Raw genomic sequence first — 18916 nt, 5'->3', positions numbered from 1 at the left:
GAGTGACGTGTGCCGGACAGGCACCAAGCAGGGGGGTGGGGACGTACTCACAAGGGCATTGAGCCTTTGGGATCTAGCCAAGTCTCCCTTTCACTCAGAGCGAAGGCCAGAAGAGAATGACAATCATGGATTGTCTGGATATTTAAAGGATATCTTGAACAGACTTTTCCAAAATGTCTAAGCGAACCAGTAAAGCATGCCATTTCAGAGGGGAGCATTTTGCGCTTACCGTACAACAAGGCTGCGACCAGACAAAGCCTTCCATCAATCTCTCTCATAATCATAACCCAACGCAGCTTTCTACGCAACTTTTCGTTGTACAACACGGTACAGTGTAGCAGGGCCAATTGACTCCAACAGGCCCATCCAAACTCAGCCGGTGACAATGCAGCCTCTTTTGCTGATGTGATGACCAAGCCAGCCCTCCAGAGTGTATGTGCTGAGTTAGCTGCTTTAGCTAAAACACTGATCTTGCCGTTTATGGCGTCTGGCTTTGTTTGTTTTTGTTTGATTAAAAGGGGAATGTTTTGATGTTAAAGCCCCTCAGCCCCCATTTCGAGGCCACTAAAGAGCGAGCAGGACCTCGACCGTTAAGTGTCTGAGGATCTTACTAAGAAGTGGGCCTAATAGGATGGATAAGCTCAGAAAGAGAGAGTACGTATGCTAGATACAAAAAGTTGGGCCCATTCAGCCAATACAAAAACATACTCACAAATATGAGTCTGACACAGCACTTTCCACCTAAAGTGTCACTTGAAGCATACATCTGGTGTTGGAAAAGAGGTTTGGGGTCACATTACTAAGAGTACCATTACTAAGTTTTGATTAACAGGTCTAGACTGATCCCGGCTCACAGAACAAAGATGCTCATGAAATTAGTGAATATTTCCTCAATAACTGCATGCCGAATACCAGCATATAGGTCAGTGGAATATACTGTAGAATCTAACGCAAACTGACTGTGAAATATATACGAACTGAGTTGCACATTGTATACGACTATTACAGATACTGCCCTGTCGTGGCTTTAGTGTGTGTGTGTTTGTGTGTTTGTGTTCCTTTCTGCGAAAACATTCATTTTACAAACATCAGCCCAAGGCTACTAAACACATCCAATCTATTAGGGTGTGCTTTATCATGTTATAGCGGGCTAACGGGCTGTAAAGCTGTCCCGGTCATAAAGAGCGATGGCGGCGCACACAGTGAAGTCAGAAACAGAACCCCGAGCTCTCCGGGCAGACGGACCCCTCCTCGTTATCATCCAAACAGCTCAGTCACATATTTAACCTTTCCAGACCAGCCTTTCTGCATTCTTTTCCAAATGACCTTTAGCGCTACTTATTTCATTTCCGGATAATGCCGCACTAAATAAAGTTAAGCGAATCAAAGCAAAATGTGTTTGTTTTGGTCGATAAGGATCGCGCACGCTAACTGACGTGATGGTGAAGATGGGTAGCAAAACAGTAAACATTGGTACTTCTTTTAGTGTGGATAAATGCCATGTGTGTTTCTGATGGGGGGGAAGGAATTATTTTTCATATAAAAAGGACAACATGACCTAAAAAAGCACACAAAAAAATCCTGAGTTTGGTACAGGCGATTCAATCAAGATACAAGCTCATTTAGAAGCTTTTTCAGAACGGTCGCAAATGAATTATGCAAACCTAACGCGGCTCGTGGTTTCTGGCTTGTTGAGAGTAAATATTCAATGTTTACATCTGTTGTGTGATAATTAATTCAGTATTTTTGCATTTCCATTTCGCTCCGCGTGCACATGGGTGGGTGATCCTTTTCGTTCACACCAACCTATATAATTTACTAAGGCAATGAGCTTTCAAATGTCGTCTCTTCACATAAGTACAGAGCTATAGCCTGGGTGTTGTACTTTCAGACACAATCCAAAGCCTTAACAGTGAGAGAGACTGCTTCACACCAGAGTGGAAATCCGATGAAGTCGCTAATGCACATGATGATTAAGTGTAACTCCAATACCGACTGTGTTGTTCACCGACCTGACAGGCCGTAATTTCCTGTATTATATTCGCCGGTTTTAATTGCACGCCACCAACACCCCTCTGACACGTTATGAAGCGACGATGTACAATTATTTTGGGGGGCGGCGGGGAGAGATCAGGGGGGATTGACGTTGTAACCCTCCTCATCGGGATCCCAACCATTAACACGGAAAAATAGTCTGAGTTAAAACCAGATTCTGTTTGAGGATTAAAGAGTATCACGTCAGGGAGGAAGAGGGGTGGGAGTGGTGGTGGGGGGGGGGGCACACAATGGAGGGGCTGAGTTAAGTGACGGCTTTCTCTGGATAAGCAGAGCGCTAAGATGCTCCTTTCCTGTCAAGGCCCGGACTCTCACACACACACACACACACACACACACACACACACACACACACACACACACACACACACACACACACACACACACACACACACACACACACACACACACACACACACACACACACACACACTGGTACAGGCCTGGGCATTAAGACATATTACAGAGGATGAACTGGGGAAGGGAGGGGAGGGTGGAACTGAACTGATGGGGCTATTCTGGGACCAGCAGAGACACACTCACAGACGGGGAGACACAAAAGCCTGACACGAGCCAGCCCCATCCTGTTCCATTCAAATCACATGACACCAACATGAAACGATGACTAAATATACTCACTCCGGACTCGGCTACTAAGTCAACGGAGGGAGAGGGGGAAAAAGACCTCTCAGATACCGAAAAGACGGACAACTTTTTGGGGGGGAGATGAAGAGAGAAACCGTTAAAGTTTAAACTAGAGCTAGTTGACAGGTAGTTCCAACTATAGTGGCCGCCTGGCCGATATGATATTATAGAACCAGGTCCAATGGGAAGACCATCCAGGATGTTGGTAATACTTCCAACGACTTGGCCCCCAGATATTAAACCAATGCTTCACAGCGTTTAGACTCCTGATGCATAATTTAACACGTACAAACAGCACTGGCCGGCCATGGCATCTTTGGGGAGGGTGGTGGGGCGATGGGGGGGAAGGGGTACGGGTAAGGGATGCTGAAATGCTGAATTCAGAGCCTTTTGGGAGGAGAGAACATGATGGAGGAGAGGAAGGGAGTGCTCATTAAATGGCCGAGGCCCACTGTGGACCCGACACACACCACACACAGAGATAAGACAAGAACCAGCCTTGTGTTTAAAAGGCTTTTTTTTACCAATTAAATACAGTATGAGGAATCTTGCCGTACTGTATGTGCTAGGGAGGCAATTTGTGGTTTTCTGCTGTTTTTGCAGGTTATGTTTTTATGGCCCGCTTCGGACTACATCAATCAGTTAGGAGATGTCATTGCTGCAAGTATTCAGTATTTTAATTCTTAAAAGTCTAAGCCGGTGGTGGTGGGGGGGGGGGGGGGGGGGTCTGAGTTGACATATGGAATTGTTTTAAGTTGGTCATACCATGGATCATTTAGCGATTTCATTTTGTATTTTAGGGCCCCTTTAGGTATCAAAAAAATATATGTAAAAAAAACGATTTGAAAATATTGAATTTGGTCTTTACTACTATAGCCCATAGAAACGCATTGAATAACACTTTCATAAATGGCAAAAAAGTCAGTTGCAGGGGTCTAAGGCACTGCATCAGAGTGTTTGAGGCGTCACTACAGACCCGAGTTCGATCTGGGGCTGCGTCTCAGCCGGCCGCGACCGGGAGACCCATGAAGCGGCGCACAATTGGCCCAACATCGTCCGGGTAAGTGGAGGGCTTGGCCGGCCGGGATGTCCTTGTCCCATCGTGCTCTAGCGACTCCTTATGGTAGGCTAGGTGCAGTGCACGCTGACTCTGGTCGCCAGTTGTACAGTTCCTCCGGCACATTGGTGCGGCTGGCTTCCGGGTTAAGCGAGCAGTGTGTCAAGAAGCAGTTCGGCTTGGCGGGGTCGTGTTTCGAAGGACGCATGGCTCTCGACCTTCGGCCTCTCCTGAGTCCGCACCGGAGTTGCAGCGATGGGACAAAACTAACTACCAATTGGATACCATGAAATTGGGGAGAAAATGGGGTACAAAATAAATAAAATAAATAAATAAAAACTTGCGGTAAAAAGCAGAGGATATCAGCTAAGAGACATGTCACTCTGAAGGACAAGAAAGACACAACGAAAGAGAGAGGAACCGAAGGAGAAAAGAAGAGAGTAACTGTTAGCTAAAAGAAGGGATAGAGAGAGAGAGAGAGAGAGTGTAAAGGCATGGTGTACACACAACACAGCCTACCTATACTGAACAGCCCTCTCCCAGCCTTCTCACGTTTGATTGGCAGCTGGGTCAGAGGTGCCTATCTGTCCTGGCCTTGATTTGCATTTGTTAATTAAATGCCACAACAATATGATCTTTAACTATCAACAACTTCCCAGAGTCCTCTGCGGAGACGAGCAGCCCTCCGCGGCTCTCGGCTCAGCTAAAGTGAGGTGGACAGCAGAGGGGCACCGCATCCATTTGGGGGCGTCTCAATCGTTAGCGTACAGTGTCAAAAGCGGGTAATATTCGCAGCCACAGAGTTCACCGGGTAGGGGAGGCGCCAATCGATGGCGCAGGGAGAAAAACCACACACGTGTTTAGATTGAGTTAAACAACGCTCCTCCTCAACATTCTAACGAGAGCAGGAGGAGCTCGCTCTGTGACAGCAATGGGAAATGAATAAACAGACTACTGGTTAACGTTACATTGGCTTGTCTCGCAAAGCAGCGAAGCCATGTAGAACCATAGAAATAGAATTACTGATGAATGTTCCAGTCAAATTGCCATGGTCTGAGGGGCTTTGTACGTGCCAGGAATTGTATCTCTGGGTGTAAAACCACCCCATTTTGCTTAAACGTATGAATTTCAATTTTGTAGTGCCAGAAACGTCGGTCGAGTGAACTTAAACGAACGCTTCTGCTATTGTAATCAAGATGATAAATCGTAATAACGAGAAACGATTTCATTAGATAAAGAGGGTTTTGTTTCGCAAAATATCACCTCACCCAGTGGGTGTAACAGAATGCCTAATGGCCAGCCTACATTGTAATCTCACTTTCTAGGTCAGCCCAAACCCGAAAAGGGGAAATTGCATTAACTGAGACATGAACAACCATTAGCAACAGCTCTGCATTCAGATTAACCACCAATACGTAGGCCTATATTATCTCATCTGAATAATTTGGGAAGAGAGAGTGTGGTTACTTTGGCCTTAATGAGGGTGTTTCTGGGCTACTCTTTGTTGCTGCTCTTTAGTCAAGAGGAAAGTTGCCCCGGTGATCAGTCAGTAGTTAGTGCGGGCGCACACGCACACACAGGGCCAATTTGTCACCCGTGTCTGGCTCAGGCGGGAGATAGCTCCTCCATCCGCCATGATTTGTGAAACCAGAAGCTGTATTTAGTAGACTCATTTAAAGGCAGTCAGGCACATTGGAGAACTGCGTTCTCTCTGTGTGTGTGTGTGTGTGTGTGTGTGTGTGTGTGTGTGTGTGTGTGTGTGTGTGTGTGTGTGTGTGTGTGTGTGTGTGTGTGTGTGCGTGCGTGCGTGCGTGCGTGCGTGCGTGCGTGCGTGCGTGCGTGCGTGTGTCTGTGTCTGTGTCTGTGTCTGTGTCTGTGTCTGTGTCTGTGTCTGTGTCTGTGTCTGTGTGTGTATATTATCTTGGTCAAAGCCCAAACACATTTATAGCACTCGGGGATAAGGCTTTAGCTGGAGGGCTTGTGAAACACGAGCCTTTTTCCTCATTAGAGGTAGCTGTGTTTAACAAAATCCGTTTGCCTTTCTGTAAAACGTTTGTGAACGGCGGCGACAAATAAACACGTTCATTCCACTCGACCGTGGCGGAAAGAAGAAGAAAAGAAAAAAACATAGCGACCAAACTAAACTGAACACATTTAAACAAACAGTTTACACAGAAGCATGGAGGGGGACGAAATATCTACACGTCTTCGTCTATGTATCACATAGCCGCAGAGAACGTGGTACAAGCTGAAGATCCTGCTCTTTGGTCCATTTCCAAATGACACAGAAACACTCCTACGTGTCCATTTGAACACAGTAAGATGGTAGGAAGATCAAGCATAGGAACGAAACTGACTGAACTGAACTTGGCCTAAACGCAGTGCTTCTTTGGCCGTTGGAAAGAGAAGCAGAAGCAGAGGCATTTTACGTTGAGTTTATGGGCTTAGCCCTACGCTGTTGCGCTAGAATGTTGACTATGGTGAGATATGACAGATTGTATTGAAACGTATCACAATAAGAGAGGAAATAATGGTTTGCCGAGCAAGAGGGTCTTTTTCTTGTGATCCAACCTAAATGGCAAAAAATGACTTAAAAACCCAATAAGACCGTGGCAACGTAAAAGGAAAACAAGCGTTTCTTCTTAAGTTCTGATAGTACCTTGCCGTTTCATTCCGTTTAGGATCTTTTTTCTTCCGTTTGGAACTTAACGAACACAACCCGGGCATCCCCAGTTAAAAAGGTAGTGACTAGTCACTGACTGTGGTACTCACCCACAGATGTGGCACTTGTACTCTCTCATGCCCAGATGTCTCTTCACGTGGTTCCTGGCGTCACCCAGCTGGGCGGTGGCAAAGCTGCAGATTTTGCACTTGAACGGCTTCGATCCTGCAGAACAATAAGTGAAGTCAATTTATCCTACTTTATGTATTGAAAAAAAGACACAAATGATTATAAACAGTATAATAAAAAGAAAGGAGTGGTTGTAGACGTAGGGGTGAAGGTAGAGACGAGCTATATTGCAGGGGGAGGGGACATTCTTTAATAACATTCAAACAGAAAGATCTTTGCACAATTGCAGAGATGGTGACACTGTGAACGATGACGTGGTGAATTCTTGTTGTTAGTCCGGTTGTTGAAATCTGGAATGCTGTTAACAGCTACTGTACCACTTTACTGCCCAAGATTGACTGTAAAACAACCACACGGCCTGAGTCCAGGACATACATCAAAACTATGAAATAAGATGGTTGAGAGAATGCCAAAAGTGTGCAAAGCTGTCATCAAGGCAAAGGGTGGCTACTTTGAAGAATCTAAAATCTAAAATATGTTTTAGGTTACGACATGATTCCATAAGTGTTATTTTATAGTTTTGATGTCTTCACTATTATTCTACAATGGAGAAAATAGTACAAATAAAGAAATACCCTTGAATGAGTAGGTGTGTCCAAACTTTTGACTGGTACTGTAAAAGAAAACAAGCTCCTACAGTGAGTACATGGCTTTTCTCTCCTTCAATCTCCTCTCTATCTTTCCCCGTCACTCTCTCCATCTCTCTCTTACCTACTCTTCCTTCCTTTGCTTCTGGATGCATAAATTGGATACCAAAGGTCAGGCAGAATACGTAAATCAATTTTGTGTGCACTCACTACCACGTTCCATCATTAAAAGCGTTAATCACTCTGCCTGGCTTTGCACGGAGGTTTCCTTCTAATCATTGTCATTAATAAATGGGGAGGGTGGGGTGGCGCTGGCGTTTGAGAGAGGGGCACAGTCTCTGCCCGCCATTTGTCATTTAAGAGCAGCAGAGTGAGAGAGGGGGCTGCTATGGATCGTCAGCGCCCATGATGGCTAGAAGGGACACCACACCCTAGGCTAATAGAACACACTGACTGGGGAAGGCCTATTCAATCAAACAAGCGCTGCAGCATGCCACAGAATAGTACTGCAGACAGACTAGGGCCAGGTCCCATGCAGACAGACTAGGGCCAGGTCCCATGCAGACAGACTAGGGCCAGGTCCCATGCAGACAGACTAGGTCCAGGTCCCATATAGACAGACAAGGGCCAGGTCCCATGCAGACAGACTAGGGCCAGGTCCCATGCAGACAGACTAGAGCCAGGTCCCATGAAGACAGACTAGGGTCAGGTCTCATGCAGACAGACTAGGGCCAGGTCCCATGCAGACAGACTAGGGCCAGGTTCCATGCAGACAGACTAGGGCCAGGTCCCATGCAGACAGACTAGGGCCAGGTCCCATGCAGACAGACTAGAGCTGCAGTTCTCCAGTATGACAAACCAATCTGACTGGGAACCTCCTATAAAATACTCGCTATGCATTTTTTTTTACAATCCTTTCTCCCAGTGAATATCCCAAGACGCATTGCAATATTTATTTCAGGGGCAGCCGCTGATTTGATTAAGCACTTTGTGTAGATTACTAATTCGTTCATACACGGTTCACTTGCCGCGAGCTGGAAGTACGACACGTTGAATTTTAAGCTTGTAACGAAGATGGAAAGGCAAGCGCGTGCTAACAAGGCCTGCAAACAGGCGAGGGTGGGGCGTTAACACATGAGCGCCGGTGAATCGGGCCTCTTCATTTAGCCTCGACACACACAGCCCTATGATGCGCACCCAAAACAAACATACAAATACACACCCTCCCACACACACAGACACGCGCCCAAGCCGAGGTGAAGCAAGAGACAGGCGTAGAGGGAGAGGATCTGGCCAGATGGCTGTGTGAGTGAGTATGAGACATGGCAGGAGGAGAGAGATGTGGTATTCCTCCCTTCCCACATCTCATCAAATGAATACACCACCACTCCACTTAAACAGCCTCCATGAAACTGAAATTGACCATCAATGCAGTGTCATGTTAAATTAATATTGCCAACCACAATGTGGCTCCCTCATCCCAGATGAGATGGGTAATGACTAATTCATTTCCTTGAGAACCCTCCCAATGTTTAACCCTCTCTCTCTCTCTCTCTCTCTCTCTCTCTCTCTCTCTCTCGCTCTATCCACCCTCATCCTCACCTCTCCCATATCTAAAGCCTTACTTGTTAGCCTAATTTTCGGAATGTTAAAGGGATACTTCAGGATTTTGGCAATGCTAGCAGATACCCAGAGACTTCTAGTCATTGCGTCAACGCTAGTTAGCATTAGCTTGCACAACTACCTCTAACTTCCTTCACACTGGACACTGAGACATAAACATGGTATCCACGAGTTCATCTGACTCTGGGGAATTAGATAAAGGTCATTGTTGCCAAAATCCTGAAATACCGCTTTGAAAACGGAAAACCCCGTTTTAAAACATATTCAAAGGGACATATTTTTTCCCCAGAGTTGAATATTCAATCAAATATCGTGGGAACATAATATCCATGTCTGTCTACCACCCCAAGATAAACTTTTTTTTTATCAAGAGAGGCCCGGTCAGACATCATACAGCCAGACCAACACATACAAACCAAGCTCCTGTAACTAGCTTTTATACACCTTCAGAAGCTCATTTTATTTGTGTGTGTGTGTGTGTGTGTGTGTGTGTGTGTGTGTGTGTGTGTGTGTGTGTGTGTGTGTGTGTGTGTGTGTGTGTGTGTGTGTGTGTGTGTGTGTGTGTGTGTGTGTGTGTGTGTGTGTGTGTGTGTGTGTGTGTGTGTGTGTGTGGTGATTATGTGTGTGTGTGCCCATTACTTCAACCCACCCCAGGCCTCAGAAGGTCAGACAGCTCTCTCAAGTGAAAAAGTGACCAATTTAGCTCAAAATGCAAATCCAGTTGCATCCTCATTGGCAAAAAAATCTCTCTTTTTTTCAGGGGACAAATTGACAAATATGCGTGCAGCCTCCCACCATCTCCTGATTTCACTGATTAATCAAGTAAATAAAATCTTGGCTTAATTAAAACCATCTGGACGTGCTCCCAGTCCAAACACTGGCGGACCCCACAGTCCTGCTCCACAGCACTGGAAGAAATGTACACGATAAATGACCACATACAAATAGAGAATAACTCAATATTATGAGGGAACTTAGCAATAATAATAACTAGCATAAGCTGTCAAAATGCTAAGAAATAGGTGCATTCTACAAATAGGCGACAAAAAAAATGAGAAAACTCGTAAATAAAATAGATAATTCAATCGAAAAAGCCACCTTAAAAAAATAACAACGCCAATACTCGATCGAGACCTCCAAATGTGCCCTTGACTTTGATAAACACGTCTTCTTAAAGTGTCACTGTTTTCATTTGCTTAAGTAACACTTTTCCTCAGCTGGACCCAGAGTAATGGTGTTGTTTACATGGCAACATCAAATGCTGTAGTAGGCTCATAAACGGATATTACAGATTCAACAAATATCCCGCAAAGGATACATCAAAATGTTGATCATTGGGCCTCATAATCCTTCTCTTATTCACATTGTCCGTCCTTTCAGACTACTCGACTGTACAACAAACGGAATTGCAATTCAGTCTTACTGTACAGTGTGTGTGTCTCTCCGCATACCACGTTAACACAAAGTGTGGTTTTGTTGAGCCATAGAGACAATGAGGCGAATGCCAAAGTAAAGACAGTTAGTTGCTCTGCTTGTATGCTTTTATTTTGCGGATATAATCAATAGCAGGACGTATCCCAGCAAAACAGACCATTTGCCAACCTGAACCAGTTTGCAATGGTGAGACCATGGTGACTCTTCCCCTATATTAGAAGTTGAGAGGTCATCACAAACAGAAGTAGTCCTAATCATGTCGTCTCGGTGATGGGTGAGGGCACACACTTAGAGAAAGCAGCAGCAGCAGCAGCCTGAGTATGTGAGTATTCTGACCCACATGACCAGACCACCATAGTGCGTAGTGGCAGCACTCTCATTGACTTTGCTACTGGCAACCTCTCCGTCAACTCTCCACACATCTTAACACTCCTCGGCCATTAGTCAGTCACTCCACACACACAGAGAGAGACACAAGACACACACAACCTCAGACACACAGACACATAATCCACCCAGACCCGACCATAGAGCTCTGTCTGTACTCCAATTAAAGTCCCATTAAAGTTTGGGCTGAAAGGGGGACGGACGGGAGGAAGCAGAGAAGGGCATTTATTGATGGCGCCCTCACTTCTCATTCCTACATTAAGTTGATTTTAAAAGCAATTAATACACATGGTCAGGGAAGAGTAATGGAGCGCCCTCTATTCTTAACCCGCCGGACATTCCCCAGTCATAGACCTGACCAGCCGAACCCTGATTTGCATTATAAATGACAAGATAAATCTTAATGGATTGAGGATAATCAGCTCACCATGTAGGCTGACACACACACTCACACACACACAAATTACACATACAAACACACACACACACACACACACAAGGGAAATTAAGAGCTTTGAATACGCCTGCATTGATTATTTTAAATTATTAGCCCACCTCTCTTTGGGTCTCCAATGCTTTTAGCCTGAGCTTTAACACATTTACAGAGACTTATTGACTATAATTACAACTGAGTCTTGGTAATGGACACATCAATTATGAGTCGCACATGTCTTTGACCAGGCGGTGCACAGGGAATCCTAATCCGTAGTCCATTAGCATCTCTCCTAATGCAGCTCAGTCTTTACCTTCTCCTTTTCTCCAACGCGAACCATGTCTCTCCTCTGATACCTGGCCTGGCCCTAATATAGGCTAGACCCCAGTATCTCAAAACCTGATTTCCAACGCATGCAATGATTGACACTGCTGGTAAATTCTAAGTGGGGAATACACTGTATAATAACACCTATGAATAGTAGTGATGCAGTTATCAATAACTTTATAATAACTCATAAAAAAACGAAACATGTATCATTAAAAAAACTATATCAGTGAAGGTTTTCAAATAAGTGTTTTGGGAGACAACGTACCTGTGTGTGTGCGGATGTGCGCCAGGAAGGCCATGGAGTTGCTGCTCTTACACACCTTGCCGCAGTGCTTGCACACGCTGCCCTGGTTCTCCTCGCGCTCGCGGTTGATCTGCTCCGTGTCCTCCAGGACGTACTTGTTGACCTCGCGCAACAGCTCCTCGTGCTTCTCCTTGATGTGCACGAACAGCTCCTGCTCCGTCTCGAACGGGTCCGTGCACTTCACGCACTTGAAGGTGGCGCCGCCCTCCGGAAGCTCCTCGATGCTGGCCTGCTCGTTGCGCAGGTGAGCGGCGCTGGTCAGATGCTGGTGCAGGTTGCTCTCCGTGTAGAAGGACTTGCCGCACAGCATGCAGTGGAAGTGCTTCTCCTTGGACGGGTGCTTCATGGAGATGTGCACATTGAGGCCGCTCATGCCGTCCGCCATGAAGCCACAGTCCTCGCAGCGGATGCGGGGGTTGGGAGTTAACCCCTTGGACAGACCTGAAGCCCCTACAGGTTTGGTTCTTTTGATCTTCTGAAAACTGCCCGCCACGGCCAGGCCACTTACAGCCGGGCCAGAGTGGCCCTCAACAGAGTGAGCCATCCGTTGTCCATGCAGAACCAGCTCGGCTTCAGTCAAGGACTTGAGAGGTACGATGCAAGCGTCAAACGGCAGCGCCCTGGCGAGCTGTTTCTCTGGGTAAGAGATGTCAGGTTTCTCATCTGCCATCTCAACGTCGTCGTCGGAACAGACTGGCTCTGGCGCCGCCTCGGCCCCTTCCTTCTGGCCTTCCTCAGGCGGTGTTATGGTGATTTCTGCTGGTGCTTCCTGAGGCTCAATTGTACCTGGAGCATCGTTGCTGGCTTGTTCCGAGCCACCACCGGACGCCTCACCAGCCACCTGGATCTCCATGTTTTCCTCAACAACAGTGCCACTAACTTCCACAATTGGAGTTGCACGCTCGTTGCTCAAAACGTCAGAAGTCTGTGTGGGGTTAGTGGTAACATGCTCGGTGTATGTGGGCTGGTCTGTAGCTGGGTCTGTGGGTTGCTCTGTATCGGTGATAGGGGGCTGGTCTGTGTCTGTGATGTTGGGCTGGTCTGTGTCTGTGATGTTGGGCTGGTCTATGTATTTGGATTGGTCTGTATCTGTGTCTGTGGGTTGGTCTGTATCAGTGCAAGGGGGCTGGTCTGTGTCTGTGTTGTTGGGCTGGTCTGTGTCTGTAGGTTGCTCTGCATCTGTGTCTGTGGGCTGCTCTGCATCGATGATAGGAGTCTGGTCTGTGTCTGTGTTGTTGGGCTGGTCTGTGTTTGTGGGTTGGTCTGCATCTGTGTCTGTGGGTTGCTCTGCATCGATGATAGGAGGCTGGTCTGTGTCCGTGTTGTTGGGCTGGTCTGTATCTGTGTCTGTGGGTTGGTCTGTGTCTATAATGTTAGGCTGGTCTGTAGTTGTGTCTGTGTTAGTGGGCTGCTCCATGTCTGTGTCAGGGGGCACTGAAGGGGAAGGATCCTCAGTGCGAGCATTGTTGTCGCCATCAGGGTCAGCTCTGTTCCCCAGCTCGGTGGCCTCCTCCTCCGGCTGCGCCAGGTCTTTCACCACGAAGCTCTCCAGGTTCTCTAGGTAGACCTCACTCTTCTGCTTATGCTTGTCCGTGGAGGCGTGGCGAGACATCTCTCGACGCGTGACCGCATAGTAGCTGCACGCCAGGCACACAAACTCAAAGTCCCGGGTGTGTCTCCTCTTCACGTGGAGGTCGAGGGAGGGAATCGAATGAGCTACGAACTTGCAATGGCTGCAGGAGTTGACCAAGTCGTACTTGCTCTTTTTCGGGCTGCTAACTTGTGCTTTGTCGTCGTCTTGCGACAGCTCTCCCTCTTTGTCCGTGGCCCCTCCCTCTCCTTTGGACCCTCCACTGACTGGACTATTCTGATGTAGAGCCTCAACCTCGCTGGCCTGAGAGCCTGACTCTGTACTCACGACCTGCACTGACGTATCCAGGTCCACTTGGCCATCGCTGCTAGCATCCTCCATGCGTTTAAGGTGCTTCTTTGTGACACAGTGGCGGTCCATGTCGCCTTTCGTCACACAGTTGTAAGAACAAAGCCTGCAGGTGAAGCTGTACTGCCGGCTGTGCTTACGACGAATATGCACGTTTAGATTGGTACTATTGGAGGCGAGAAGTCCACAGTATTCACATGTAGTTGCAGCGGGCCCCTTTGGCCTGCCTCTCCTCCTCTTGGGAGGGATTCTCTCGTCCATGTGCTCTTCCATGTTCTCCAACATGGCTTTCGCAGCCTCAACGGCTTCCTCATTAACATCAGGGTGCAGCTCTCCATCATGTCCGATGACCCCTACAGCCACGTCATCGGTCAGCATGTCGTCACCGACCGCATCTATGCTCACCTTCTCAACGCAGTCCTCAAAGGTGGACCCTGCGTTTTTCTCCCCAGCCACACGCCGGTGGCTCTCCGAGGACACATGTGTGTCCATCCACTCGGATGTCGCGGTGTAGTAGCGGCAGACGTTACAGAGGAAGCGATGCTCGCCGTGGCGCTTAAGCCGAGCGTGGCTCTCCAGCAAAGCAGAGTTGCTGACCCTGAATTCGCAACTCCCGCACTGCAGCTGGAACCTGGCACCGAGCGCACGCTTGGACGCCCGGGTCTGAGTCGTCGTGGAGGCAAAGATTTGAGCCTGTTCGGCTGTCTTCTTGTCCATGGGTGACGAGAGGCCAGAGGATTCCCTGCTTTTCGTGACTCGTTTGTTGTGCTTGTTACTAAGACAGTGCTTTTCGTAGTCGCACTTTGCCACACAGGCGTACAAGCAGAATTCACAGAAGTAATTCATCTCCTTGGTGTGGCTTCTCTTGATGTGTGTATCTAGGCTCGGCTTGTCCTTAAACTCGTGACCACAGTAGCTGCAAGCATGTATAGTCTTTGGCTTGGGGCCCCGTTTACCTACCATCTTCTTACCGGGGGTCTTTTCTTGCTCCTCTTCTGCAATCTCCTCTGTAGCTATTGGAGTCACCTTCCTGTCAAAAGTATCTCTCCCTGTCCCTTGTTTCTCAACAATTTCCTCTTTGGCTATTATTGTAGTCACCTCCCCCTCAGAACCTCCTGCCTCTGTGCCCTGACTCTCTGTGGCGTCCTGCTGTCTCTCACTGCTGCTCACTTTCCACTCAGTGTCTCCACCTGTCTTGTAATTTGAACTCCGTGCTGTTGCTCCGGTTGTGGAGCCATCTATTTCAACAAGTACCTCAGCTGAGCTCACAGCCCTGGTCTTTCCTCTACCAGTGTGCTTCCTCTTGGAGTGAATCTTCAAGGAAGTTGGAGTTTTGGCCACAAAGCCACAGATGGGACAGGCACAGCCGTAACATGTCTCCGGGGTAATGTTCACCTCAGCCCGAGGAGGCTGGTCTGACTCCTTCCCATCAGCCACCTCACCGCCGATGTCCTCCTCAATCTCTCCTGTGCTGTCAGCTGTGACATCATCAGGCCTGGGCCTCTTTGCTAGGGAAGGAATTCCTCCACTCTCCATTTCCTCTGTGGAGACACTTCCTGTGTCACCATGATGAGGCACCTTGTCCTCGTTAATTTCCTTCCCTGACCTTAATTCTCTGTCCATGTTAGACACCTCCTGATGCCTTTACATGAGAAGAGGAAATTGGACTCTGTTCCAGCAATCAATTAAGTTATGATCCTGTTCCTGTGAAGTAACATTTAAGATGGGAAATCTTCATTTAATTGACTGTGAAATTAGCTGAACAAAAATAATAATCACATAACAATACTGTTTCGTATAACAAAACTGTGTTTCAAATTGTATAGATGGAGTAGGCTACTCAGAGATCATTCTGCATGTACAAAAATGAAGTAGGCCAAATGTAGCTATCTCTCGCCATCTAGTGCTTTTAGAATGAAACTGTTCAATGATAAGGTGGTTGATGTTGGATATTTGCATGTGATCAAATAACTAAATCTAGATAAAAAAATAATCTAACCCCCAGGGAAAGACAGTGAGTGGTCAGTAGCATAGATTGAAGTAGGTTACAATTAATTAGGCCTAGATTCTATTTACCTCTCCCTTTTAAATCTATTTAACTTCAAAAGAGACCTAATTTATAAACATTCTACAATAGACTTTGTACAGCTGATGGTTGACACAGACGGGTCTCCTAAAAACAACTTAGCCGGCTTAGATATTTCACTCTCCCTTCCAGTGACCTATCTACTGTAGTCTACATTTAGGCACCATCTCTCTGGATGTGGTGCCAATCACTTGTGAGAATTTTGGTCAAAATCTCATTGCTATGCAATATCTTTTTCAACCTGATGCCAAAAATATAATTCCCAATTACATGGGACTTCGCCCCACCTTGACATTACATTAACTCATTTTTTGTTCCCCATTTTATGACTACTCTCCTCAAACTTTTAGATACTACGTCAAATTAATTATATGCGTGGTCAAGTGTGGTTTAAAAGTAGGCAATGATTTATTTAAAAAAAATCTAAATTAACTAAACCTGACCTGAACCTCTTCCCACCTGTTCCAGTAGCCAGTCTAGCCACCCTCTCACATGCCTTGCCAGGACACGTCTTCAAAGTATTGATTTCTCTCAAGATGGTGTCCAAATTGATGAGAGATTACATGGTATGTATACTAAACAAAAATATAAACACAACATTTTGCTGAGTTACAATTCATATAAGGAAATAAGTGAATAGAAATAAACAAATTAGGCCCTAATCTATGGTTTCACATGACTGGGCAGAGCCGCAGCCATGGTTGGGCATAGGCACACTCACTGGGCGCCAGACCCAGTCAATCAGAATTCGTTTTTCCCCACAAAAGAGCTATATTACAGACATAAATACTCCTCTGCACCAACCAATCCCACAGGTGAAGAAACCAGATGTGGAGTACCTGGGCTGCCGTGGTTACACATGGTCTGCGGTTGAGGTCAGGTGGACATACTACAAAATTCTCTAAAACTATGTTGGAGGTAGCTATGTTAGATAAATTAACATGTAATTATTTAGCAACAGCTCTGGTGGACATTCCTGAAGTCAGCATGCCAATTGCACTCCCTCAACTTGAGACATCTGTGGTTTTGTGTTGTGACAAAACTGCTCAATTTAGTGGCCTGTTATTGTCCCCAGCATAAGGTGCACCTATGTAATTATCATGCTGTTTAATCAGCTTGTGATATGCCACACCTGTCAGATGGATGGATTATCTTGACTAAGGATAAAATGCTCACTAACAGGGACGTAAACATGTTTGTCCACAAAATTTGAGAGAAATAAGCTTTATGTGCATATGGAACATTTCTGGTATCTTTTATTTTAGCTCATGAAACCAGCAATTAACATTGTGTTTATGTTTTTGTTCAGTGTAATTTAAAGACTTGAAGAAAGTCAGGTGGTTACTGGAGTGAGAAAATACCGTACTAAAGTAGAATCATTAAGGGCATGTTTAATCAGTCAGGGAGTACAATTATCTGACGAACTGTGTTTATCACTTGACAGCCAACCAGGTACATTTTACATATTACTACACGAATTCAAACTTTATTTTCCTGCTGAAGACTCGTTGTTCAGTCCCTTTCTCCACGTTACCCTGGACAGCGGAATGTTAAGCAAAGCTAGGCTCTTACAACTGGGAGTCCAGCTTTCCTACCTAGTAGCTAACTAGCTTAGCATTAGCTTGCGTTAGCCAGTTACAGCCACGCGGGTCTAACTAGCTAGCTAGCATGGTTGGTCCGGTGGTTATGCATGTACGAGATAGTTAATGTCGACGGTCTGCATATAAATTGGCAGCAAAATGACTAACGTCAGCTAATTTGACGACACTGCTGGTCGGCTATCACACTGGCTAGTTGCTACCAATTCCAGAGTGCTGCCAAAAGTAGCTAAAGTAACCTTAGGTGCGGCAAAACTTCTCAATTTATGGGTCATCCTTCCAAACGTATTTCTAATAATTTCAGAACAAGGGTATCAAGTAATAATCGACTTTTGGGAAATTAGCGTCAAACTCGGTTTGGATGTAGCTATTTGATTTCGACTGGTTCCTATTTGTGTCAAACATCAATCCGATTTATGTTCAAAATATTCATGACATTTCAGAGGAGCCAGTAATTTAAGTTACGTGAAGCCAGTCCTATCAGATAACAATATTTTCACTGTCGTCCAATGAGTGCGGCATAGAGGTGGGACTTGTTTGCTCTTATGCTCTAAAAACGACGGCAGCACAGAGGCCCAAAAAGGAAGCTAATGTCGACCTTTGAAATATAGGTGTTTGTAAGCTAAACAGTTGCTATACATAAATTGTAAATATCCATAATACTTTAGGAATTACAGACTCGTATTTAAGTAATCTATATGATGGTAGTTTTAACAGCTTACCTACAATTTCCCCAGTATTCTCAATGTCCGCGCTTTTCCCCCTTGGTCACAAGTGGCGTACCGTAGCACGTACCATACGTCACTCTAGCAAACTGATGCCGTGTTCAGGACAACTCGGAAAGTTCCGATTTAGAAGGATGATGGACACTTCATTTTGGCATTTCATTCGTCATTATATCTTCTCCCTTTTTGGTGGATTCAATTTTATGTTACTTTTTAACAATAACATTTATAAGATTCCTACAAAAGGATCTGCTGTTCATAGACAATACTTGTTAGCGTGGTCGTTAATATATAAACCATTTTTCCCCGCATAGGTATTTAATTTGGAACAATAAGGATATTTTGTATAGATACCAGTATTTATTTTTTAAGAATTGGTTTAATAATCATATCCTGCCTGTGAGTCAACGTTTTAATGCAGAAGGATTGTTACTCAATTATGAGTATTTAAAAAAAAATCTCCTTACCATATCCCGGCTACACCTAAAGAGTTCGCCATAGTCTTTGATGCTATTCCATCTGGAACTCTCATGTTGTTTAGAGGTGTAACCAGACCTCACCTTCTTGACCTACCCTCGCTTAATCCAGGTGACTCTCCAATAGGGAAAATATGTTTCTCCTTGCTCCCTCAGAACAACAGATCTATACGTCCTTTATTTCAAAGGGATATTGTATCCATTCCTTATGTCACAAGTTACTGGAATACATTGGTTACTAATATATGCTGGGAAAAAGTCTGGTTATTACCACACAAATACCTGCTTGTTAACAAGGTCAAAGAGGTCTCTTTCAGAATGATCCATAAGTATTACCCTGTGAATCATTACCTGAAGAAACTCAAAAAAGACATTAACATTGATTG

General features: G+C 45.7%; 1 protein-coding gene across 2 annotated transcripts in view; it reads right to left on the bottom strand.

Moving 5' to 3' along the window:
- The window catches only part of LOC129837297 (zinc finger protein 407-like), a 166702-nt gene extending 148558 nt beyond the window's left edge, over positions 1–18144 (bottom strand). Inside the window, exons 1-3 of one of the 2 annotated variants that reach the window (XM_055903349.1) lie at positions 18056–18144; positions 11668–15349; positions 6530–6644 (exon numbers count right to left, since the gene is read on the bottom strand). In XM_055903349.1, the coding sequence (XP_055759324.1) occupies positions 6530–6644; positions 11668–15268 (3716 nt within the window). In that variant the 5' untranslated portion in view covers positions 15269–15349; positions 18056–18144. Of the gene's footprint in view, positions 1–6529; positions 6645–11667; positions 15350–18051 lie in introns of both variants that reach the window. The other variant, XM_055903348.1, reaches the window with a different exon arrangement.
- Between the last annotated feature and the right edge of the window lie 772 nt (positions 18145–18916).

The sequence above is a fragment of the Salvelinus fontinalis genome, chromosome 38, assembly GCF_029448725.1.
Source record: "Salvelinus fontinalis isolate EN_2023a chromosome 38, ASM2944872v1, whole genome shotgun sequence".
NCBI classification, from domain to species: Eukaryota; Metazoa; Chordata; class Actinopteri; order Salmoniformes; family Salmonidae; genus Salvelinus; species Salvelinus fontinalis.
This window is presented reverse-complemented; position numbering and strand designations above follow the sequence as displayed.